This window comes from Oreochromis niloticus, linkage group LG3 (genome assembly GCF_001858045.2).
Source record: "Oreochromis niloticus isolate F11D_XX linkage group LG3, O_niloticus_UMD_NMBU, whole genome shotgun sequence".
Classification (NCBI taxonomy): Eukaryota; Metazoa; Chordata; class Actinopteri; order Cichliformes; family Cichlidae; genus Oreochromis; species Oreochromis niloticus.
The window spans coordinates 11,015,932-11,042,069 of NC_031967.2; the positions used below are offsets into that span (position 1 = coordinate 11,015,932).

The following is a 26,138-nucleotide window of genomic DNA, read 5'->3' on the forward strand; positions in this document are numbered from 1 at the left end:
TGAGGGGCAGTCTTCACAGCGACTGGATCTCAACCCAGCTGAACACATATGGGAAACACCTTTTTATACTGATTTTTCTTTATGTTTTTCACCTGTTTGTACCTTGTCCTGTCTAACAGACACATTTTCTGAAAATTAATTAATTAATTAATTAAAAGAAAATCCTAGGAACATTCATGGTTCCATGAAGGTAAACCTTTTTTTAATTTCAACTACTCTATGTCTTTCCCACTGGCACCACCCTCAGGACAGGATCTGCAGCTTCATGTGTTTGTACACAGTGAGTCATTGATTTGAGGTCAAGTTTAAGGCCATTTTATTTGACTACATGTTTTTAGGTACTTGTCGCTTCATTGTCTACTATGTTCAGCTGGGCTTCCTCCAAATGCAGAATAGTTCATACAGAATACAATAGTTTTCTGTTTTAGTGGTTTCATCAGCGTAGTTTGGCAACAAAAAATAATGATAATAAAAACAAATGAATAAATCTGAGTGAACCAGTCTGGATCTGCGTGTACAGGAACAGGAAGATCTGTGGCCGGTGAGTCACCAGATAGACGGCTCCAGTGATTTGCATAAAGGAGACCTCAACTTTCACCTGCTCATTTTCTCGACTTGTACATTTCAGTCGCCCCTCTAACACTCAAAGGACATAAACGGCTGCAAACTGCTATTAATGAGACACCTGTGTGGTATGAGTCAGTTGTTTGGCAGGTGGAGGCAGTTAATGAAGCCCTAACTTTTACATTTCTCTCAATGAGAAGCTTTGTGCCTGGTAGGTCAGACAATCCTTTTTTTTTAAGTTCTGGCTGTACGGGAGGCATTCACATCAGATCATTAATTTTAACACGCCTCGGGTTCTAACACTTTGTTTTGTGCCCCGGCTTAATTAAACTCCGGTCAAGTCTGTGACTCAAGCTCTGCTTAACGATGACCTTTTGTTGGTTTCTGTTTTTCTCTTTCGCTTACCTGAATGCCTACTTTGTCTTTATAAGGGATACCATAAAAACTAAGCTGGCTATATGTGATTTTTTTCATTATTTTGGCGTATTTGGCATCTCTACGATATAACGTGATAAGGTGACACTCAAAAACGCTCCACACATGTAATGTAATCAAACACTGACAATAACCTTCTTCATCTTAATGTGCCGCTCTCTTTAGCTAATGTTTACTCCATTACCTCAACGTTGCCTTATCACAGCATCGTATTTTATGACTATAAATTTATAACTCCCTTTTACGCACAACACGCCAGCTTTTATGGTGTCAGCATCATTTTAAGAGCAAAACTAAACCTCTGATGTCCTTATCCCTTATGGTCTGTTGGGGAATTTCCAATCACGTTAAAGGACAAAAAGTAAAAAGTTGTGTAACTTTTCAATTACACTAACTTCATAGCGTATATCAAGCTATTTATTTATGTATATTTTAAGCAAAACATCAAAGCCTAACTTTTTCCTGGTCATCATAGCGGAGTCTTTGTCTGCTTTGGCACGGAAACAGCCTCTTATCTGCACGCCTCCTGACAATAGCCATCCAGTTACTGTGAAGTCAGCCTTGCACACAAGCAGCACCACAGACATGAGCCACACAGGTAGGCTACTTTTTCATATTATTTATTAATTAGCCCATTATTACGTCTATTTTATCTTGGATAGTGAAAAATGATTGTGTAGTATGTGATTTTTGTAGTTAATGCTTTTTGATTGATTTTGTTGTCATCACCAGATCAATAATTTCTGTATTTCATTTGTTTTTATGTATTTAGATAAACAGGGATTACTTTGGCAGTTCACCTCTATGTGGCTCAGCTCCAGAAAAGTCTAGATAATTTTGCTATGTTGTTTCATAAAATACTGAAACCATAAAGTTTCTTCTTCATATAGCTGGGGATCTGCTGATCGTCTACGACACTGAGGCAAAGCAATGGGCTACCTACCTACAGTCAGTTTTCACTGGTCCCATCTCAGAGGCCGGGATCTGCTGCTATGACATTGCTGCAGCAACCAGCCCGAAGGGTGATTTCCTGAGGCTCGTCCAGTATACCTGCAAGCTCCTAATCCTTTCCAAGGGCTTGCTGGAGGGTCTTTGCCCGACGAAACGCTTCTTCCTGGGACGCGTGTTGAGTCCTGCGGCTCATGTGGTGGTTCTGCTTTGTGGGGTGGAGAGCCTGAACCCCCTGCTAGAGCTGGTGCCTCTGAACGGTGATGAGTGCACGCAGATCTCTAGTGAACAAGACGCCTCTGAGTACCTGTCCACTGTGATGGACACTGTGAGAAAAGGTATGGAAGCGGCTTATTTCTTTTTAAAATCACTGACCATATATTGTGTTAGTACCATTGTCTTTAGCCTGGTAGAAGATTATAGGACTTTAGGGATGCTAATATTGGCTAAAGTGCAAAAGAATGGGTAAAAATAAATCAACCACTTCCTGCAGAGTGGATAATGAGTAAAACTGAACTATTGGTATCTTTTATCATTGCCCCCCCCCCCACCCCATGAGGTCTCTGATCTTATTTCATGAACCAGTCAGGTGTGAATACTACCTGAGTTTCCCCACAACTCTGTAACATCTCATATTTTGTGATTGACCTCAACATCATTCCAACTGTTATTCCAATCCAAACACTCCTAACACAAAACATCTCAATGCATGACGGTTAAAAACAGACAGTTAAAAACATGTTTTTTGGCACAGTGCTGATCTCAGCCTTGAAAACCCGGAACAGCTTTTTCAACCTGCCCTTCCTTTAGGACAAATGTCCTTGCTGTTCCCTTGTAATAAATGCGAGGAGAGAGGAGCGCTCGTTATTTGCTAGAATGCCGGAGCAGCAGCTTGGAAACCTGTTTACTCAGTTTTTTTTCATGAGAATTGTGCATTTTGAAGATCCAATATTTGTTAGGAGCAGCTGCAGAGACATCTTTGGTGAAACTGTGTGTATCACTACCATGTCCTCATTTGCCCCGCCAATTATCCTCTGCCTCCTTTCCCGTTTTTTTCCTAATTACACTATTTGTATAAAACCATAAAGCGGAGGAGTGGGCTTCTATTTAAACAGGTGTGGGAGCAGGAGGAACATTTGATGCAAATTCAGACACCACTGATTACTCATTGTGAGCCATGCAAATTCAATAGCACTTACAGCATTGCTTCATTGCAGCGGTACAGAGAAGTGGTTCAGAGCGGGAGCCTATAAACAGTTACACTTTAACCCAGAAGCACCTTCACTATTAATGCAGGATGAAGCTGTTTGTTTGTTGACACATGCAACAGACATGTGGGTGTTTGATGAGTTTGAGTGCGTAGCCCACGTAAAGTAAGTGCACTTCTTTACTGGTTTCTGTACCTACACGCATCAGCGTCAGGCTGTTTCCAATAAAAAGGAGAGCTTAGATTTTTTATTTGAAACACACGAGAAATCATCAAATTAAAAACTCTATTTACCACGTTAGGTTAGGTAAGTAAATGACAAGAGAACATCATGTAACCATGGCAGCAGGTCCATCGGTTTCTTCTGACCACACCGATGTTTTGAGCAAAAGGCTAGCATTAGCATGCTAACATGCTCATACAGTATTTTTATCCCAGTATTATACCTGACAAACATACATGCAGTTAGGTTAATGAGATTTTTGGAGAATGACACAATTTTTGTAATTTTACCTCGTTACACCACCACAGTGCGGACGTTCAGCTTGAAATCAAGGAGTTTAACATAAGCTGATTGTTTAGGAATTACAGCCATTTTATATACAGCGTCCAATTTTTAGTTGGACAGACTAATGTCATTTTAAATGTAAGAACTGTTTTTAATACTTCAATTAAAATCTTTTGCAGTCAATGAATACCTGATGATTGTAACCCATAGATCTGACCAAATATGAGTTTCTGCCCTTGAGATTTTTACTGCGGCCACCTTCTGCTGCTGCTTGTTGTTGGGCCTCTACCTTTAGTGTTGTCTTCAGTAACTGGAAAGCATGCTGTATTGGGCTGAGATCAGGCAACTGACCTGATAATTGAAGAACAGTCAATTTCTTTGCCATGAGAAAACCTTTGCAGTATGCTTTAGGTCATAAGCCATCCGGCTGAATCTGAGCAGAGAGCATAACCCTGTACACTTAACAAATCCTGCTACTTTTGTCAGCAGTCACATCATCAGTAATCACTATTGCCTTCATTCCCCTGGCAGCCATACAGCCAATGTACAGCCTCTGCCAGTTTTTCCAGGTTTTACATGTTAGGACATGACAGCAAATCAACATTAAGTTCTCACCAGGTCTTAAAATTACACCCGACGATTCAACAGCTTTTAGCACTACCACTTTAGCAGCAGTATTAACTGTTTGCTGTATGTATTTTTCAGTCTCTCACATTATCACAGAGGAATTTTGGCACCCTCTTCTTTATAACGTTGCGTCAATTCATTGTGGTTTGTGGGCATTTGTTTACGCACAGCTCTCTTAAGGACTCAGCATTTCAATCAGGTTGAAGTCTGGAGTGTGACTTGGCCCAGCAGCTAGATCCTTTTCTTTATCAACTATTCTGTTGCTCTGCTGGGGATCATTATCCTGTTGTATAGCTCAGGTTCAGACAGTTTAGCTGCATGACAGATGGCCTCATATTTAAGTAATATTTTGGTATACAGAGAAGTTCACGGTCAACTCAATGAGTTCATGTTGCCCAGATCCCATGGCTGCAAAATAAGCCCAAACCATTACCCCTCCACTAATGTGCTTGACAGTTAGCATGAGGTGTTGATACACTTGGTTTTCTCCAAACATGACGTTGCACATTATGATCAAACATCTCCACGTCGGTCTCATTTGTTCAAAGGACCTTATTCCAGAAATCTTTTGTTTTTTTCAGATGCAACTTTGTAAACATAAGCGTTGCTGTCATGTTCCTTTAGAGACAAGAGCCTTTCTCCAAACCACCCCTCCAAACAAATCACACTTGTTCAGTTTTTTTGTAATTGGACCGTCATGACCTTTAACATTTAGCATGCTAACTGAGGCACATAGAATCTGAAATATAGCTCTTGGGTTTATTTACAGTTTCTTTCAGCATTCTCAGCAATTTGCTGCGATGTCCACTAGTCTTCTAGGAAGACTAGAAACTGCCTAAGATGTTTACTGACAAGGAATGAATTGTGAAAAATTACTGGGTTGGACATGGGGAGGTTCTGCTGCACAACAGTGTCACACATTGGGGGCTCCGCCAGAGAGGAGGGTCTGTGGGCAGCTGGTGGCAAACCCAGTGTTAGCGAGACCAGTAGGCAGATTGTGGTTTGGCTGGTGAGCAGGTTAGTTAGTGGGTTAGTGAGAACCGATGAGTAGGCAAGCTTGGCAGGAGGTTTCTAAAGGCAGCAGATGAGTGTTTCCAAGGTGGCAAGGTTTTTAAGAGTCGGGCGCATGATGGTGACAATGTGAACTGCTGCAACCTTCTGCCTTGCTATCTCCAGCACCTGATTATCAAATGTGAAGCAGATGTAGGAACGATGGTTGAAGAAACAAAGAAAAACAGTATGACCAGCAGACCTCATATTGAGAGTTCGCATATTGAGAGATCCACTGTGGTGCTGTACAGAGTCAGTATAGGTACGTGCTTAGACATTTCCACAAAATCGACTGCGAGAATCTTATTCTGATGCTACAGGAACTAATTCTCTGGTGACCACCAGTGGCTGCATAACGCTGTCGAAAACCTTGACAATGCCTTTGACTGTCGGCAAGATATTATAGCTTGTGCCAAAGTGGCAGAACAACCATCTGGGATCTTCCAGTAACTAAAACACGTTTCAGATAGCTACTGCTATTTGAAAAATGTGTTTTGTAGAAATTCTCAGTGCATAGTTCAGCATGTTATTGAGTGTCTATCTTTTTCAGCCTCAGCAGCAAATATGAACCCCATGACACACAAACCATCAGCATCAGAGCTGAAGGGGGTGCAGATGCAGTTGTCTGGAGCTGACAGCGCCAGATCCAGCATTATGGTCGTTCCTTCCAGAGTTCCCTGTGGGGTGAGAAACTCATCTAGTCATTAGTAAGTCTCTTTTTTTTCTCACAAAGCACATGTAACATGTGTACTGTCTGTTTGGTAGAGTTCTATGGAAGTGTTCATTCTCCTGAAAAATGAGGTGGCTGGCTCTGACACTGAAGTTGAGTTTACGGGTAAGAGTCGGACGCTAAGAGTGAAGCCTCTCCGCTGGAATGAACGGATCCTATGTGTCAGCGCCCCAGGTAAACAAAACGATAAAATACTGTGATGAATGTATGATTAATGAAGCTTTATTCTGTCTTGTGTGAAGCCTCTAAAGTCCTATGAAGTGATCTTCTTTGAATGAGTCATTTATCTTTGCATACAAAGGACTAAATAGTTGAACCAAGATAATAGGCTGTTTGCTAAAGTAACTTCTTGGCACGCGATAACAACTTCGTCACACACAAAAATCTTAGTGTCTTCTCTGACCATGCCTGTGTGTTATCTGTGTGTTTTTACTGAAGATTTTCCAGCAGGAAATGTAGGAGTGACTGTCTACAGCGGTGGAGTGCCGCTGAATGATGCACAGCTGCAGTACTACAACAACATCGAGGAAATCGCCTGTCTGCTGTCGAGGGTAACAGACCCTGTAGATTTCATGTGTCAGGTAAAGCCATAAATGATATTTGGGTAAAGAATAAAGAATAAATGCCTTATCTAAGTTTTACAATGGGAAATTCCACTACTTCCGCCAGAAAGGATCAGTGCTGAACTGGGAATTTTTCCTCATTATACATACATCAATGATCTCTGCCCTTTCTATTTCTGCATCCTTTCTTTAGAGTCTGTTTTCCAACTATTTTTATAGAGGTGGACAATTAAATTGAGGAGCCATTATAACAAGAAAACATTTGTTTTTTGTTTTTTGTATTAAATAATTGTACTAAAGACTGCCTCATACCTCACAGTATATGTTTGCACAGAAACAGCAGTGGGTCTCCAAATATATAACACTTGCAAATATATTTAAATACCTGCAGTCAATCATTAAGTTACTCATGTTTAGAGCACTTTTAACTGCTGTTCCAGACTCCCCCTTAACAATAGAAGTAACTCTTCTGAGGTACTGCGCAATGCTACTTAGTGACTCACGATTATGCAACTCACTCATCGAAATTAGTCAATCACTACCTCAGAACACGGCCTAAAAGCACAAAGATGTGGGAAAACATCCATTAGATTGAATCAGCATATTTCTTCTGGTGTTTTATGAACAACCATTCACCATCTCCTTTCTGAAATTAAAGGACAGCAGGTTTCAGCTGTCTTGGAGCCATGAACACTTGATTTGATTAGATCCCTTTTGCTGAAGAGGCACACTCGAGGCATGCCAGCAGAAGAATTTGCCAAGACAATCTCAAACTAAAGGCCCGGACACGCCTCTGATGTGTGTGTGGTTAAAATTCAACCTGGCATTTTTATGGTCTCTCTACTGTAAATTCAGTATAACATCAACAACAGTTCCATTGTACTTTTTTTTAATCTATATGTTTAATTTGTTCATCAAATAAAAATAAAAAAGGCCTCCAGCCTGGTCATTAAGAGAAAAGGCTGCAAGCTTTTCTTTATAGCCATTACTCACTAGACTGTGTTTGCATTTCAGGCTTTTCGGGTGTCCTCTGTGGACACACTGGATCAGAAACTGGCCTCCATGCTGTTGGAGAACATGCCCACGGGAGGCTTTCAAGGACTGCAGTGTGAAAACGCACCTGAAAGAGGTACAGCTCTCCATGGCGGATTGCTTACTCTGAACTTTACATTAAAAAGCATGTGCTGAGTAATCACAATGAGAGAAAAACCCAACCTGGTATATAAAATATATAAAACAAAACTCTTGTTTGATTGTCAGAAGATCCACAGTCCAAACCACAGTAGTTACACGATCCCTAATTGTGTGGAAAACATTTTCCCTTCAGACAGAAGCTGCAAATCAACACGTCTAACGTGTAACTGATACAAGCTGCGGCAGGTTATGACAACAGAAAGTGTCAGATCATGCCATTTATATTAGCTGCTGCATTGCTAACGCCTTGCTGCAGTAGAACGCCTACTTAATTCTCTCTTTCCTGACCATGTCTTGAAGCAATGACGTGAATTCAACATAATGCACACAGCTGAAATAGGTCCCACTTGCATCAAGCGCAGTATCCACTTTGAAAGGGGGAAAAAAAGCCTTCCATTATTACTTGGCTCATTATGTGGCAGATTGATGGCTTCATCAGCCACTGAGATTGATTCTTAACTCTGTTGAAAAGGGCACAGGGAAATGTTGCCATGACAAACAGGTCAATAAGTACCTCCAAGCTGTCTTTCTTTGACGCTCCTGGATGTGTTAGATTACCCACATTGCACTAGATCGCCGTCAAGTTATCACAAGGCAGAGGTATCGGCTGCTATTACGTGATACAGCAGCTCATTTTCAATTTCAGCCTTAATGTAATGGATGGAAATTCCTTTCCAAGACCTAAACTCTCAAACATCCCCCGCAGAGCTCCACCGTGCAGAGGTGCCCTCGCTCCTCCACTTTGCCGCTCGGTACGGCTTCAGAAATGTCTCCAGCCTGCTCCTGCAGTGTCCAGGTGCTGTAAGAACACTCCGCACGGCCAATCGTCACGGACAGACTCCCGTTCAGATTGCCAAGAGTCACGGCCACACAGAGGTTCACGTCATACTGAAAGAGATGCTGGTAACTACGTCCTTATAAACGTTCTTTCACTCTCGCTGTGTGTGTTTCATCTTCTGAGCTCATATTGACACTTACTCCATGTGGAATTGATCCTTGCAACAAGTTAGATCATGTTTCTGGCTTATTAACCCTCCATAGATGCAAGACATTCATAAGACATTATTAGAAAAATCACAATATCTGATTGTAGCTTTCAGGCTCAGTGATTTCTAAGTTTAATAAAAAGCTGTCAATCCATTAATCATTGTTACAGAGCTGCTTGGATGTCATTTTAGGTAAGCTGAATTGCAGTTACTTGCTGACAGTTGAGGAAAATAGCAAGATGCACGTTTGTTCTTGAGATCTAACAGCCGGGGCAAGCAGCGCAGCACTTAGGAATGCTCTTACTGAAATGAGTACGGCAGCAGGACAATAAGTGACTGGTCCCTTATCAATAATGAAAGGAATGGAGAGAATAGGAAGGATTGAAAGCGAGGAGGGGCGAACACACTCCCTCCTAACTTGTGTCTTTATATCCAGATCATGACTCAGTTAGCAGATGGATGGTGGGCTCCCTCCTCCCATCTTCAATATATCTGGCCTGTGAGGTTCCTAATGGAACACCCCCACAGAGATTAGAAAGACGGTGTTTGTTCACGCGTGCACAATGGCTCCCAGCTCAGGTCGTCTGCATACATTCAGACAATTAATGCGGCCGCTGATGTTAAAAATTTCCTTGCGTAACAGCTGCCATTTTGCCATGTTAATGCGGGGATCATCTTCCTGCTCAACCTTCCACTTCGCTGTGCAGACGCACTCGCGCCTGAGCCGCAGGTTAGCCTCTCACGCGCTAATTAGAGGTAATCCAGATTTAATAGATTCCTTGCGTGCGCGTACCTCACTTTATTTGATAAACCTGTAGGATCATAATGTTCTTTCCGATACTAATTTCATTAGGCCGTGAGGACATTATTTATATATATATTTAAAAACAAAACAAGACAAAAAAACCAAAACACGCACCCAGTGTTACAGCCAGGTCAGCAGGTCCTTTTTTTCAGTGTGTAATGCAAATGCTGATACAAATATTACACAACATTGCACATCTGCTGTCAGTACACCTCAAAAGCATTTCAGTGTATTCATTTTAGCAGGAGCGGTACATCTTTGGTACACTGTTGTGAGGTAGTGAGCAAGGTTTAATTGCTCATGAGCTTCTTAAGTGAGGTTACCAAATCTTCCTCCCTGCAGCTCTAAAGCTGAAAGATTAACATTTGGCTTTTTTCCATCTTTTTTTCCCCCACAAAATATGAAATGAAAAACCCGCACATGTTCACTCTAGCTAGCTGTTAACCTCACTGAAGAGAAGCAAATAATCACAATAAAAGGTTTTGCTACAATGCAAACAAAAGTTATTATACATAAAAGTGTTATTTTGTATCAGTAAGGATAAGTATGTTTTCCACACATGTCCACAGATGTACACTCATTCTTATGAAAACAAATAGTGTTTCAGAGAGAGACACCTCAAAACCTGAATAGAAACATCAACATTTATGGATATATAGCGTCAAATCACACCAAGCCCTTTGTATAGTAAAGGTAAAGACCCCACAATAATACAGAGAAAATCCCAACAATCAAAAATAAAAACCTTTGAGCAAGCACTTGGCAACAGTGGAAAGGAAAAACTCAATTTTAACAGGAAGACAAGTTGAACAGAACCAGGATTAGTTAAGGGCGGCACTGCGGGTGAGGGGAAGGAGACAGGACGTTCGACAGCATGTATTTTATCCTGTCTTCCCTCTCTCATCCCAAGCGGTCACAGCAGATGGCCCCTCCCCTCCCTGAGTGTGGTTCTGCCGGAGGTCTCTTCCTGTTAAAAGGGAGTTTTTCCTTCCCACTGTCGCCAAAGTGCTTGCTCATGGGGGTCATATGATTATTGTTTTTTTCTCCGTATGTATTATTATATATAGGTCTACCTTACAATATAAAGCACCTTGAGGCAACTGTTGTTGTGATTTGGCGCTGTATAAATAAAATTGAAATGAAAAACACAAAAATCCCCACAAAAGGAATAAAAAAAAAATCAGCTTAAGAGAAGATGATGAACAGAGGCTTCGGTTGCGAAGCAGGATTTGGACTTATTCAGGTAACTTCAGGGTTAACCGTGTATTTTCAGTATTGTTAACCTCTTAAGAGATTGCAGACATCACCTGCTCCAAAACAGGTTATGTTCCAGAGATCAACAGACACAAAACCACCGCCTACTGACCAGGCAGTTCTCTGGAAAATAGGCTCGGCGTGGCTGAAAGACTTACATGTGTCGATAGTAGGAGAGTCTGCAAATATTACTTTGATGGAAAAACAGTTATGCTGCCAGTAGACTTATCCGTTTGTGAGTGGTCAGATGTCACCCCTTTTTATGTGAACACACTCATAGCTAGATTGATAAATTCTGGGGTAACTTATCAAGCAGATAACCAGCTTCATGTGCCAGCACAAACTAAATAGACTCTGTGGGGAAGAGGAATGAAGCACAGATATACCAAACAAAAGAACAACGACAGGAATGAGAAACATGGAAAATATGCTTCAAAATAAAAGAGGAGGTAAGAGACACAGACAGAGAGGCACAGAAGACAAAGAACAAAAGAAACAGAGGAAAAAATAAAAGCTACAGCAGCCAATCAGACAAATTACAATCAGGTTGTTTCAGACATACTGTGACTTAATGCTCAATCAGAAAATGTCAATTTCCCCTCATCTTTCCCTATGATGCCAAACACATTTTTGCTTTATTAATGCCTCGGGCTAACCTATAGAAAACCCTGGCACTCCAACAGCTGTTGCAAATGTATTTATCCCCCTAGCAACGCTGCTAATTGAGAGTGACTGCAGAGTGAGCGAGGTTCGATCAGAGTGGTCTAGCGAGTGCTCGCTGTGAGCGTACAATAAGTCGTTGGAGCGGAACTGACAGGGGAGCGGTCGAGTCATACGGAGGTCTATCAAAAAGGAGTCTACAGCTACAACCTAACAGACATCAGATACAGCACACAGACGAAACTGTTATTTCTTGGCAGTTTTTATTGGAGGGTATTCATCTTGACAGCTAAAAACAACACATACTGTGCTTGCATGTGGCCTGGAGGAGAAATTATGAGAGCCATGATTGTGTTGTGGGTTTTGTTCCTTTTTTTTTTTGTCCTCGGTTCATTAAATCATCTGCAGCGTTTCCCCCCACCACCTCCAATTAATCAACCCATGATGCATCAGTGATTTGGGCGTCAGCGTAGCAGCACTCTGTCAATAAATCCTAGATGGATTGGCCCCCTGCTTCATAGACGGGCCGAATCACTCACAGCGCCTGCGTCAGATCCACTAGTCTGCCCCGGCACCACACTTCTTTGTTAATTAGCTGCGAACTGCTCCAGAGGGGAAAGCTGAATTATTCAGGGAGAGCATAACTAGAATACAAATATAGAAAATGCTCCGCTGGTATCAACAATGTTTATGTCCTCAGACTGCAATGTGCTCACTCAATTACTAACACAAGCCAGCATATTCCTTATTTAATATTTCAGAACTGGGTCACAAATCTGGCTGAGTGTCACTTGGCATTTCAATGGACTCTGTGCTCATACTACAAGATTTCACTGTGTGCGCTCTGAGTGCAGAGCACAACTCGATAAATACAAATCAGCTAGCCACTGCACCACCCGAAGGCTACAAAGAACTTTTTATGTGTTGTTCGTGTATCCACCCATTCAAATTCACAAAATCCAAATTAGGTTACGTCCTAGACTCTGGTCGTGAGATTTGTTATATCAACTGACCATATTTTGCATAAGGTGTTCGGTTTATTAGTAACTGCACAGTAATATGCGTCAGCTCCAGAGATTTGCGTAACATTTGTATATTCCTCAAGTAAAATGCTGTTTTAGCACCCATTACCAGACTATATGTTGCATGTCCATTGCATTGCACCAAGCACTTTTAGCCCTTATTCATCCAGACTAGCAGAGCTGGTTTAGAAATGCTTGAAATATCTCAGTTACTGGATGGAGCTCCATCAAAAGCTTTTGCAGATATTAACAGGTTGAAGAAGCTGAAGCCTGAATTTAGCAATACCCTGAATTTGTACATCGTTCAATCACCTGGACAAAGTTTCTAGTGAAACAGATTAGGTTGTTGTTGTTTTAACTCACAGTCCTACATGATGAATCTCTCAACTTTGTTTCTAATTAGCAAATGTTAGCATGACGATGTTATTCAGCATAGTATGATAAATATTAATAGAGACATATACACGTAGATGTGGCAGTGGCTATCCACTGAAGCACCTCTACACTCCTCAGGTGGAGCTGGGATTTCGAATGCACGTCTGTGGAAACACAGATCTCTACACAGTGAAATCACAACTAAATTCAAACTTACTCAAACTGTATTTATGATATGGGGTTATTAATGTGGTTTGGTGGTTAGCACTGTTGCCTCACAGCAAGAACTTCCTGAGTTTGAATCCACCATGTGGCTCAGGTCCTTCTGTGTGGAGTTTGCACGTTCTCCGTGTGTCTGTGTGGGTTCTCTCTGGGTACTCTGGCTTCCTCCCGCAGTCCAAAAACATGAAGTTAGTGGGGTTAGGTTAACTGGGCTTCCACCTGTTGGGCTGGTGAGTCTAAATTGCCCATAGCTGTGAATGTGAGCGTGAAACGCCACAACCCTGAATTGGGTAAGTGGACGAAAATAGATGAATGGATGGGTTTTTGTACAATAATGCTTATAACATAAAAGTTCTAAAGTGTTAACGTTGTATAATGTTTTCAGTGAATATTACAACTCTAGTCAAGCTTTTACTTTGCATAGTCTCTTCTTCTCACTGCTCCTTAGTCCACATGTCCTCTAACTAACAGAAAACGAGTTCATCTGAACACCCACGTGCAGCTTTACACATTTTTTAGCGGCGTTTCAGGTAAACACTGAGATGCTAACTGTATGCCGTGTGAGATTTCCATGGAAATCAATGAACAAATAATTAATAGCCTCATTTAGGACAAAGTAACACATACGATGAGCCATTAGAAAATGTCACTATCAGCATCTGTCTGATACACGCTTTCGTTAACATAAGCTAGTGCTAGCTTAATTTAGTGTTGGGGCAGTCACTTAGCATTACTGATATATCAAAGTAGGCATTTTCTTTACAGTAAAATGTTGGTTTAAAAAAAACCCCTTCTCCCTCTGGAACATTATTCCCAGTTGTTTGTTATTTAATATAAGAATAGGTCAACTATGGTAAACATGTAACCGACATCTTAGCGTTGCCACTGACAGCAGATTGATGTAAGCACAACTGATTTATGCTTGCTGTGTTAGCCTTCAATAATACATGTTTGGCTTTGTGTGAAAAGAAAAGTGCGAAGGTAACACATTCCTGAGCAAAATTAGCTTTACAGAAGTGTGAAGCATTTATTCGCCAGCTCAACTAGCTGTTCTATGCCAAAAAAAACAACAAGTTGGACAGATTTTTAACTGCACAGCACTTGTGTGATGTTCAGTTTTACACTTTGCAATCTGCCACACATCAAACACTCCCATCGTGACACCAGTATGCAAAAAGATAGCTAACACGCTAAAGCTGAGAGCCGAGCGGAGAGCAAGCTCGTGAATTGGCCATTTCAGCCGTTAAAGGCAGATTTACGGCCCTTATCCCATGTTAGATGTATACTGTCTGCACTGCGGAGGTTGATATTGAATTTGTCTGGAATGAGTGGGGCTTCTGCAGTTTCAAGCGTCTTTAAAATGATTTAGCATTTGTGGTTAGTAAACAAATACCCCTCCTCGGTCCAGAATTACCCCTGAAAATACCACACTGTGCTTCGGCACAGCATCTGACTATTAAAATTCAATGATCGAGTGGTGGTAATTAACCCGTCCCTTCCACCTGTTGGGCTTGTTATGAACCTCTACTGTTAAGTAATGCATTCATGGCAGCCAATGTGTAATTTGCAGTACTCGGAACAGTGCAATATTCTAATTGAGTCATGATTTGCTGTGTTGCTTGGGAACGGCACACACAGCAGGGCGGGTTATATGGTGGATGTTTTGATCCAAATGAGCTGTATCTCATGCATTCTGCAGATTTACATTGCTGCATTCGAAACGTATCCTCTTAAAGCGGCAGCGGGGTCAGGTGTAATCAATAGATATTATTGCATATTCACTCTTTTTTTTGCCATAATCAAATCGCTGCAAAAGTCACAAAACAGTAAAAGCTTTTTTTTATTTAAAAATGTAGTGGTACTGTTTTTTTTGTCTGTTAGTCATATCAGAATGTGCATCTCTATCAGAAGTTGAAATATAGCAGCAAATCATTATCTGTTTCTCATCCTAATTATAGATGCGGTCTGATATGGAGCAAAAGGGTCTTGAATTGCTCACTAAATGATATGTTTAGACTGAAAGGGGAAGATAGTCTGATTTCATAATTACCCTGATCATACCCCTGTCTGTCCCTCAGCGTGCTATTAGCGAAGAGGCCTAGTCTGCTGTGGCTTTTGTTGTCAGAGAGAAAACGGATTTCTGTTAGCCAGCAGGCGGGGTAACAAGCACACCTCTGTAATTCACATTATAGCCGCCCGAAATTGCTTTTCCACAAGTCCTAACAGATGCAGTGAGAAAGCTCGATTAATAATCTGGACATTTGTCACAGCTGACATGAAATGCTGAATATCAAATCATGCACGGAAGGAGATATCAGCCTGTGGTGTGTGGAGAGTCATCTGTGCTCTGAGCTTTCAATTTCTAAGCCTAAGAACGCAGGTGAGAAAAAGAGCCGGCGGGCAAAGTAGGGAGAGCGAGCCAAGGAGTAATCCACTTTTTTCTTTTTTTTTACCAAACTCACATTTTGCTGCACTGTATCACAATGCATGACAAATATCCTTTAAAATTGCCTCCTGGACGGGCGCATGAAATGCATCTCGGTGGTCTGTTGTTGTTGCAGAATATGTTCGGCTCAGGCGGGGACAATGACGACGCCAGCGTGTACGAAATGATGTGCAATGCAGGTGAGTGAGCAACTGATGGGAAGTGGAGGGAGGGCAGAGGGAAAGCCAGTAATGGAATTGTTTTATGCCCCCCGGCATATGATTACGCTGTGTTTCCTTTCATTTCCGACCACTGAGTGGTTTCCCCTCGATGATGAGGACATCGTGTAGCATTGCTTCTGATCAGCTGTGAAATGACAAGTGGCCAAACCCCCCCCCAAAAAACACATGTGCAGCATCCATTACGATTCTGAGGCTTTAGTGCAGTAAACACTCTGTGTTTCAGGGAATCTTTCCATCACAGACACACAGAAACCGCAACAGGTGGAGGAAAAAGAGGGGGAGGATGAAGATCTCTATGCACCGCTGGGGGTGAATGGTGAATACGACACCATCCTGAACTCAGCTAAAGCAAAAGCGGTGGTCATTGCCAACCGCCCACCAGCACCCACACCCCGGCCTGAAGGCACCCAGTTGATGGACAGCAAAACCCCTTACATCACTCAAGGTAACTTGAGACTCTTTTCTTGCATCACTCATTCAGACAGATACAATAGTGATGATTCTGGTTCTGAGTTATGCAGGATGGGGGGAGGAAGGGCCTGGAATGTGCATCGCCACCATCAGCAGAGTGCTGCAGAGCGCTGAATAGAGAAAAGAGGGCTTGCTTTGTGATGCAGTTTGTTTTGATTTCAGAAACCGCAAGAACATAGTCGCTCCCCGTCACAAAACAAACACGAGCGAGTCTGGAGAAAGACCCATTTGCCTGCGTTGAGAGCCCGCAGTCCCTAACTGTTCAATTACAGCTGTGTGAATATTTCATGAAGATGAAACATCCAAAAGTGACTGGTATTATTAAGGCTTATAAATCATTAAAACAGCTGTGGCTTCTCTTTTTTCCGTCTCGCAAATGCAAAGATGAACACGCGGGGCCGCAATTAATTATTACCGCAGACAATATTATGCCTCTCGCATTCACGTGCATTCAAAATGCACAAAATTAATTAGAGCGGCTCAGTAAATAGCCCCCCCCCCTTTCTTTTCTTTATTGAGCTTGCTTGTATCTACTGGGCCGACCCCGTTCCCGGTGGGATTTACGAAGCAAAACAAGGAATTGAGTGCACCACTGAGTTCTCTGCACCCCAACCATCCTCTCAGTAATAGAGAGGGAACTACCGGGCTGCCATCTGCAACCAATCTTGGCCAGACCAAGGCCAAGTCAGCCAGAATAAGTCATTACACATGTTTTCCATCGTCCTTGTCCCCAGAGCGCACAAGAGAAAGGAGAGGGATTTTGAGGTTTCCATCTATTGAGACAGAGGAGCTTCAAACCACACAAGGATCACATTTTGCCCCTAACTCCCACCACCGCAGTCAAAGATGTGAGGGCAGAGATGAGGCTCGGTGGAGGATTAGGCAACCAGCCAGTTATTGGAGAACACGGCACAAGTGGAAACACTGAGGAGTCTTCTTTTGTTAGCTGCGACGTCTCGGGCTCAGTGAGGCCGAAAACGTGAATGAAATTCAATCCCATGGGCAGGCAGTTCCGCACATGCAACATACATGGACACTCCGAGGCCGAATGAAGCCACAAAGCCGGGCTTGTATTATGAGCGAGGCAGGAAAGAGAGGTCGTGTTTGAGCATGAAGTGGAAAAGAGGAGATGCTGTCACAGAGGACGGAGTCAGAGGCTGGGATTATCTTCCAGGGTGTGGATGCTGCATTTGAAATCCAGCGTTGGTCACACGGCCGCAGCTCCCCCGCCTCTGACAGCTAAAACAGTGTAGTCTTTCATTCAGAGCGCTGACAGGAAACCAAAAGCATCATTCAGAGTGTCTAACTCAATTCAGAGCTCAACTGTGTCTCTTTGCAAAGAGCCAAGATCCTGCATTTTTTATTTCGAGATTTTTAAACATATATTCAGATGTCATTTCATTTGTCATTTCTGAAACAGTGCTGAGTGTTTTTTTTTAACTAAGCTACGAACAAGCCACAAGCAGGGTGCTTTGAAATTTAGATCATGGCTCCATCGTGTGGCAGGACAGTTAAAATGCAGGCGCAAATTAGAAATTAGATTCAGATCTGGTTTTCATCATTCTAGTAGTATTATCTAATAAGATAATTAGTGGAAAATTACAGAGATATTTACCACATTATTAGCACAATGTTACATAAAACTGTTGTGTATCAACAGTGTTCCAGAGGAAGAAAACACCAGGCGATGGAGATCTCTACTCACTTCCCTCTAAACAAGGTAGGTGTTGAGTAATATATAGTAATAAGAGTAATATGTAACATGTGATCAATGCGTACAACGGTCATTTAGTACAATATTTAAGGTACGTGGACTTTACTTGAATATTTATAACTTATGTAACATTACTAGGGAACCAGTGCTAACCAGTCGTTTGTGATCCTTTACAAAAAACAGTGCTAATCCTGTTTCATCATATACAATTTGCCCTTCAGTTGGTATCATTTAAATGCATACACACTTTATTAGGTACTGGGTTGGACTCTTAAATTAGTTGCACTAATGAACAGTTGAACAAGCGGACCAACAAAGTGGCTTGGGGGCTGTGTGTGTATAAACTGGACCAGAGGTCGGCAACCTTCAACATCAAAAGAGCCACTTTAGCCGCTAGACAGCCAGATGGATGACAGATGTAATCTTTTTTCCTATTCATATAGTTTATAATATTTTTTGTTCAAAGCTCACATGAGCCACAGCTGAAGGGCACGCGAGCCAGCTTGCGGACCCCTGAACTAGAGCTAGAACTCCATTAACTACTACTGCATAAAGACATTCTTCCGATAGCGTTCCCTTATTTCTGCCTGTGTGCTGCTTTAAATCCAAGCTTTGACCACTGAGATATCCAAACATCTGCATCTTTCAAACTTCATGCCCTCAGTAAAGCAGACTTTCTGTTCAAAATCTGCAGTCTCCAGACCCATGCCGAGATAATCCTGAAGATATATCAGGGTTTTATTCTCAGGCTTGACTAAGCAGTCGCCTGCATACTAATGCAAGTAGCTTTGATATGTTTTGCCTTTTTACTCTTTGCTCTGTTTGGGACAGAGACAGTCGCGGTTCATTAACTTTGAAACAAACAAGCCCTGCAGCTAGAATAAGCAGTGAATGCTTTTTTCCTGCTTGCGATGTCTTTAAACAGTTGCTTGTATTTCCCTCTTTGGCTACGACTGGTATCGTCACTTTAAATTAGACTGTGCCAATCATTTTTGGATAAATACTTTCCTCTATTTTTTTGTTGTCTATTAAAATTACTTGCTGGATGATATAAGTTAATGGAGACGCTATGAAATAATTTGTAGTGTTCTGTTAAACTGATTAATATTCCAGTAATCAGCATGGGGAAGGCAGTAATTAAAGCAGCAGTGTAATGGGTACACAGGCAGTAAAAAAGGCAATAAAATGATTTAAGCACAGCCACATGCCAAGAAGTTTTAAAAAAAAAAGGATGAACTGCAATAGTGAGCACCTACAGAGAGATGAAGCCATTTGTCTGCCTCGCTGTTCCATTAGTGACACTGAATGACAGGTCCACAGATCATCACACTCACCACGAAAATTACTTACGATCTCCGTGACTCACAGACATCACAGATGTGCTGGGCGAACTCACATTACCCGACTATGGATACCAGCTGCTTTGATATTACACTCGGGCTTTTCTTCCTTCTATCTTCTCCCAACTAGAAATCAGCCATTTAATTTATGGATGGATATTTTAGGACTTGCATTATGATTATTTTATAATCTACAGGAGTAAACATGTTGAAAAATTCCTGCTTATTGTTTTTATGGGCTTGTCGTTTACAGCAGCACGTGGGCGAGAAGGCAGCGCCTCTACCACCTACGACACCTTTGTGCCAAACCAGATAGACGGGCTTCAGCAGCTCATTGAGTTCCAGCAGCAGGTGAAGGCGGGCTCACTTACTGTGGACGAGGCTCTCGAGCTCTTCAGCGACTGGCAACATGTTCAGAAAGACTTGGATGCAAAGCAGCAGGTAGGATCGCTGCACGCTCTGACCGAACTCACATGAAGGGATCTGAAAGAAGCAAGCAGGTCCAAACCTGAACACAATACAAATACTGAATAATCAGGCAAGTGTTGTATGCATCTGGGGAACCATGTGTCACAATAAAGAAAACAGTCCCTCGGGTTTTAAAGATCTCTGCAGGCAAGAAAAAAGAAAGTGAACAATCGCTGATTCAAAATAGGGTTTCTGTTATGAATTGTACAGGAACCCAGAGGGGCCAAAAATATGACAAACTCACATTTGAAGGGAAGGATTTCTTATTTTCAGCAGCTCACTTTAAATCAAATTAACAGTTTTCCTCATTTCAGACACATCTTGTATCACACTCTTATTGTACACTTATTTGTGTAGCATGTAAATTTTGACATGGTACTGTTTTCTAGTATTGTTACGCACCAAAAAGTAGCAGAAATGATGTTTACAATATTTCGCTGTAGTTTTTTCCTGTAGTTACTCTATTTTTTCTACATCTGCAACTCGAGGAACCTCTACGCACACATTCTTCAAACACCAAATGGCACATATCACATGTACTGGGTGGTTTTAGCTGTTGTGCCTTAAAAAATAAGTCTGTCAAATCTACAGCTTTCGGCAAACTACCCTGCATTGGGGTCTTATGTTGTTGTTGAAGCACAACACAAGTTACTTGCTGTTAAGTTCCAGATAGGGGAATGATGGGAAGGTGTATCCGTTCATTATCAGGTAACTGTGCAACACTAGGACACCAGGGTAGGAAAGTAATGTAGTTTTCCACCAACAAGGTGATTCCCAAAGAGGTATCAGCCGTAAACTTGGCATACCTTGGCTTGATGTGCCGTCCGTCCATAAAAGACTTAAAAAAACTGGAGAAGTGGGGGAAAAAAGAAGAAGTGACACTATCTACAGAAAGTGAGCAGTACAGAAAGTCAAGTCCTTAAGAAATAGGAAAAAAATAATCCACCAAAGACCTAACACAGGACATGAGATGCATCTGGACCTTCCACTGATCCATCAACTGTTCACTGATACCTTAGAAATGGTCTCAGTGGAAGGGTAGCTGTCAAGGAGTTTTCTTTAAGGAAGGGAAACAGGAAGAGACGGTATGCCAATTTGGACTGAAAATCAGTGGCAAGACGTCTTATAGAGTAATGAATCCAAACTGTGAGAGTCTACAGCCATCTGTAAAACAGGGTGGAGGCTCTGTCATGGTTTGGGTCTGCATTTCAATGGTGTTGGGGATCTTGTAAAAATTGGTGGAATTATGAACAAAGAAAAGTACCATCAGAATTTGATCCACCATACAATTCAACCTGAAAAGTGTCTGATTGAAAAAGGCTTCATTTTTTAGCATGACAGTGATCCCAAACACCCTGATAATAAAGTAAAAGCATAACTGGATAAAGGAAAACACAAATAATGGAACATAATCAGTCATGTATTGGCCTCCCCAGAATCCTGACCTCAACATTACTGAAGCAATGTGGGATCATCGTGACAGAGAACAGAACAAAAGGCAGAAAACATCCAAAGAGGAGCTTTGAATGTCCTTCAAGAAGCCTGGAGAAATATTCCTGATAACTACTTAACCCTTATATGTTCCTTAAAGAAATTACAAGTGTGTTTGTGTTTTGACTTTTGCTGCCATGATGCAAGGTCTCTCTTGGAAATTAGATTTGAATCTCAATGAGATTTTTACCTGGATAAATAAAGGATTATTGACAAGACAGCTTGCCTCAGAGAGTTGTGTGTGTGTAGGAAAATAAAGGTGGTCGTGCCAAATACTCACTTTCGAGCTCGTTAGAATTGCACAAACTCCTTATACACTTTCCAGTTATGCTTTCAGATTTTTGAATAAATTGCTGCAAAATATAAAGACATGAAGGGTGGTTTGAGACTTTTGCACAGTACTGTAAATTTCATCAGGCTGCAGTTAATATAAATGTTAATTTACAATGAAGTGCTCGGGCTCCATCTGCCTTAACAAACCTTTTTCGCCTAATACTTTCTGGCACGTCAGAGTAGGAAATAATAAAACAGATGATGCGCTAATTCCATGTACCTGCTTTCATTTCAGGGTCCTGGTTTTTGTTGGCTCACCGTCTCATTTTTGAGACACATTTTTAATGTTATTAGTAACACCTGTGCTTTTTCCTGTTGAGGCAAGTTCTAAGGTCTGGTCTACGGTGCACTGCTGTGCGTTACACAGACAGGTTATGAGGTTGTAAAACAGCGGTAGATGCCTTTGTAGAAGCTAAAGGAATTTGTTTCCTGCCTAACACCGAAGTCAAGTCACAATACCTGCAAAATGTACGACTCGAGGAGAAGAATCAGTACAGCCACAGGATTCGCACTGTATCAAAGTCCAACTAAAGAGTCACCAGTTCTGCTACACAAATTTGAATATGAGGAGCTTTCATCTGGGAATTTCAGATCTAACTCCTACTAGTTTTCACATCTTAGAACAGACTTTGTGATAAATGATCGAGGTAGCACCTTAACATCAACATCGTTTCTAAAGTCCTATTTTTAAGCCCTGAGCCATGCATTTTGGTGGTTCCAATGTCGCCTGTTTTGCAAGCTAAGAAATGCGGTGCTTTAATCTCTAACAATGCAGGAAAGGCTAAATTTCTAAACTTCACTTTAAACTTAACCTCCCAGGATATAAATGTAAAAAAAGAGTAAAAAGTATATTGCTCTCCGAAATGCATTGCAGTAGAGAGAGCAGATTTATTGGTCTGCAGACTAATATCGTCAGTAAAACTACCTCCGCCCTTTTGTTCTGCTCTGTTGTTGCATACTTGGACTATATTTGCAGTATGTTTTCCACTGGACCTCCACGAAAGCACCGAAAGATTTATGATGAGACTGCGAAACGCGCTCTTTTCTTTGTCTTAGCCAGTGTAAACATAACACGGATCCATCATGGAAATCTCAGAATGTATAAAGACCTGGATGCCTTCTGTACAGTCAGTCTAATACTGAAGCACTGATCTTTGTCTCTACAGCAGAAGCTGAGCCATCTGAGAGCCACTATCATAAACAACAGAGAGGCAGATGACAGCGTCTATGGTAAATATTCTCCTATGTGGGCTAAACTGTGCTGTCATCGCAGAGACTTTTTGGTTTTCTTTAAAATAATAAGTATATGGACTAAATAACCCCGATACAAATGAGTGTATTAAACTGTATACTGTAAATGGCTTAAAAAGTCTTCTCTCCCTACAGATAAAATCAACATCGTTCATCACACGGCAAGTAAGTCTTTAAAAACTTATCTCAGCGCGCGCAGAGGAAACCAGTGTTTGCATGCCTTTGTAGTTTCTTGAGCTCCAGTCGCAGTGCTGGGAAATTAATCCTCCGGGAAGTGTTATTTAATCAAATCCCCAGTGCCTAGTGTTTTGATCTAGTGAGTTTCACCAGCGCTAAATGAGAGTCCTTTATTTTCTTTTACCGAACGATTCTCTGTTCAGCAGTGCATATTGGATAATTTCTCCCCCAGGTGTTGCGGTGAATGGAAGTCAAAGAGGAAACCAACCAGCGGAGTCTGATTTTTACAGCAAGCCGCTTAAAGGACAGCAGGTGCGTTTACCTCACTTGCAGTAGGCCAGTTTGGCTCAGCTGCATTAATATATCATTTAATCGCATCTGTTGATTATTCTGCTTGAAACAAAGAAAATACTGTACACTGACGTCCCAGTGAGCAAATGTAATAATGCAGCAATTCACCTAATTCTTTTGCAGTCGGCTTTTTTTCGAAAATCCGAAAAACGGTGAACGCAAGTCCTATATCGATTGTGAGTATAAAATCCAGTCAGACTCATGTTTTCTGTTATATTTTCATATTGTTTGGCTCCAATGACACTATTAATATTCTGTTCAATTATGAATTATACCTGCTATGATCTGTTGTAATACATAAACACCTTTATTGTTTTCTCTTTCAGAGAAATGTGAAGTGAAAGGATGTTACACAGTCCATATCCAGCTTATCCCTCCTGTTATAGGATAACTTGTATCAGTGCATTAGTTTGAATAATTATATGTAATATACAATACAGTGACAGATTTTCAGCATCATATAGTTTTGCTTTTTGAAAACTTAGATGTTAGTATTCCTGTAATTTTGTAGATTAAACCGCTTCTAACGGTTTTCTGTTACTGAATTTGCAGCAATTCGCTCACAATTGTAAATGTTTAAACTCAACCACAATTTTAATAATTAGTGAGGAAATTGTGTGTTTCTCATTTTTATGAGCTTCTCCTCTAGAGACAGGCAGCTCTCACACCAGCAAGTCTCGGCATGTAAAACCTCCAAATGTTTCCCTCTAGAGGGCGTCATATCTCTAGATATAGCCATCGCACCCACAGTTGGAAGACATCTGTAAATACAGATGCACCTGTGACCTCCTATTGACTGGGTGGCAAGCTTTGGAAAAATGTATCCATACATGTTGATGTATGTAATCAGAAGACGAGCACATCAATTAATTACTTCTTGCTGTGGCTGCAAACGGGAAGCATGTGTTCGATCTTCGCGTCAGCCAAGAAATGTCAATATCAATCTGAAGGAAAGAAAATGAATGCTGTAAGCCGGCTTACTGCGAAGAGCAGAAATATTAGGCATGTTAGGGTAAAAGAAGCTTGATGATGCCAGGAAAATCGTTTTGTTTAGCTGCCACAATGCAGCCATCTCTGTGCTTTACAAATTTAATAAATACCCTCTTAGAACGGCGCTTTTAAATCACGTCAATCACATTTGTGAACAGCAAATATTTACGGTACATACTTGTCAAAAATCTAAATTTGCTGTGATTTACACACCCATTCAGGAACTGGCACATATGAGCACAGTCTTTCTCACACTCACAGACACCAGTTTGTTGGTATAGCCCTGCCTGTGCTTGAATGAATGAATAAGAGCTGCATGGGGAATTCAGTGAATGCATGGCTAAATCCAAGCTCAGTCTTGAAACCCAGGCAGAGGCTGAGCTGTGTGCCAACAAAGCAGCTGGGTACACGCCGGGCACATTTTTCTGTTCAATCATGCTCTTTGTGAATAATATGTATTAATGCCGTCTCTACTTAGACCTGCCAGTTAGCCTTTGGAGATGATCCGGCTTCGGGACCCCATGGCATTCGAGGCATATGTTTGCCTGTCACCTGCTGAGTTTATTTCAGTCCGTGCATCGGGCACGGCCACCGAGATAGGCCTCAAATCATTGCGTATGCAAATTTCTGAGCGCCACCACATGGAATAATGCCCTAGTCAGAGAGACAAGAAGATAGAGAACTTCAGTGGCATGCATTGCCCACACAAAACATGCTTCTATATGTGGGCAGCAATACATCAAACACACGATCAAAGACTGACAAACCCTGTACTCTGCATCCACTTTGAAAAAAAAATTCTTGTGATGTTTCTGAAACATAAATCTACACACACACTTCCTACATTGATCGTATATGTTATTTAACTGACCAAAATGACACTTTCTGTATTTCTCTATTCTGTAACTTTGTTTCTTTTTGGTCACAAAAAGTGGTCACACTTCATACAATTGTGAGTTGGAGTTTTTTACCAAATGTGTATTTTACTATAAACATTTGAAATCTCTAAAACATTTAATTGCATAAATGTATATGTATGAACATGACTTCCAAAGAGCTATACTACTGTGGTGTGCAAATTTTAGTAAAAGTATAGACATTTAAACAATAAATCCACAAAACATGTAAAATCGCCTCCAAATTTTTTGCCAGTACATGGGAATTTCCATAAATTGTAAAATTCAATGCATTGTTAAAAAAAATCCATAAATATACAATAGAAAACTAATTACATTTCAAATAGTAATAAATGGTAATGCACTTTATTTTGTTTTTTGTTTTTTTAGCATATATTTTCAACCACTCTATGTATGAATAATAGACTAGGCTAAATAAAAGATACTATGGCATCACACATTGCTTTGTAAAGTGTGATTTAAAATCTCAAATTTAACATGATGGCAAACTTGCCAGAAGTGACCATGTTTAGAAAAGATGGTGTAAAGTTTTCCGCTAATGCTAGCAAGTTTGGCTAGCAAGGCTAAGTAACTCAGTAAAATACTAGAGCTTCAAATACCAAAAACAGAGTATGGACTTTTTGAATGGGCTGTGCCACATGGCAAACCACATTATTTGTTAGCTAACTCCATTAAAAAATGGTCCAGAAGGCACCAGCACCACAAAAACTGTAAAGAGGTCCAGTTCAGTAACTAGCAGAGTAATTAGCAAACAGTTAGCAGCTTCCACTTGCTACATAATGCCTAACAGTAAGCCTAAATTTAATTATTAACTATAA

General features: G+C 41.1%; 1 protein-coding gene across 2 annotated transcripts; it reads left to right on the forward strand.

Moving 5' to 3' along the window:
• Positions 1-758: 758 nt before the first annotated feature.
• Positions 759-25,533, forward strand: LOC102079435 (B cell scaffold protein with ankyrin repeats 1). 2 transcript variants are annotated; one of them, XM_005468093.4, is made up of 17 exons: positions 759-775; positions 1,507-1,597; positions 1,890-2,285; positions 5,890-6,023; positions 6,105-6,243; positions 6,508-6,650; positions 7,647-7,761; positions 8,533-8,729; positions 15,712-15,775; positions 16,041-16,262; positions 17,949-18,008; positions 19,596-19,783; positions 22,801-22,864; positions 23,021-23,050; positions 23,295-23,374; positions 23,537-23,589; positions 23,740-25,533. In XM_005468093.4, exons 2-16 carry the CDS (start codon positions 1,585-1,587, stop codon positions 23,567-23,569), a joined length of 1,878 nt encoding a protein of 625 aa, XP_005468150.2. In that variant the 5' UTR covers positions 759-775; positions 1,507-1,584; the 3' UTR covers positions 23,570-23,589; positions 23,740-25,533. The 2 variants fall into 2 exon arrangements, with proteins under 2 accessions (XP_005468150.2, XP_025756605.1); XM_025900820.1 differs by lacking the exon at positions 759-775 and having other exon boundaries at positions 1,414-1,597; positions 22,804-22,864.
• Positions 25,534-26,138: the final 605 nt, after the last annotated feature.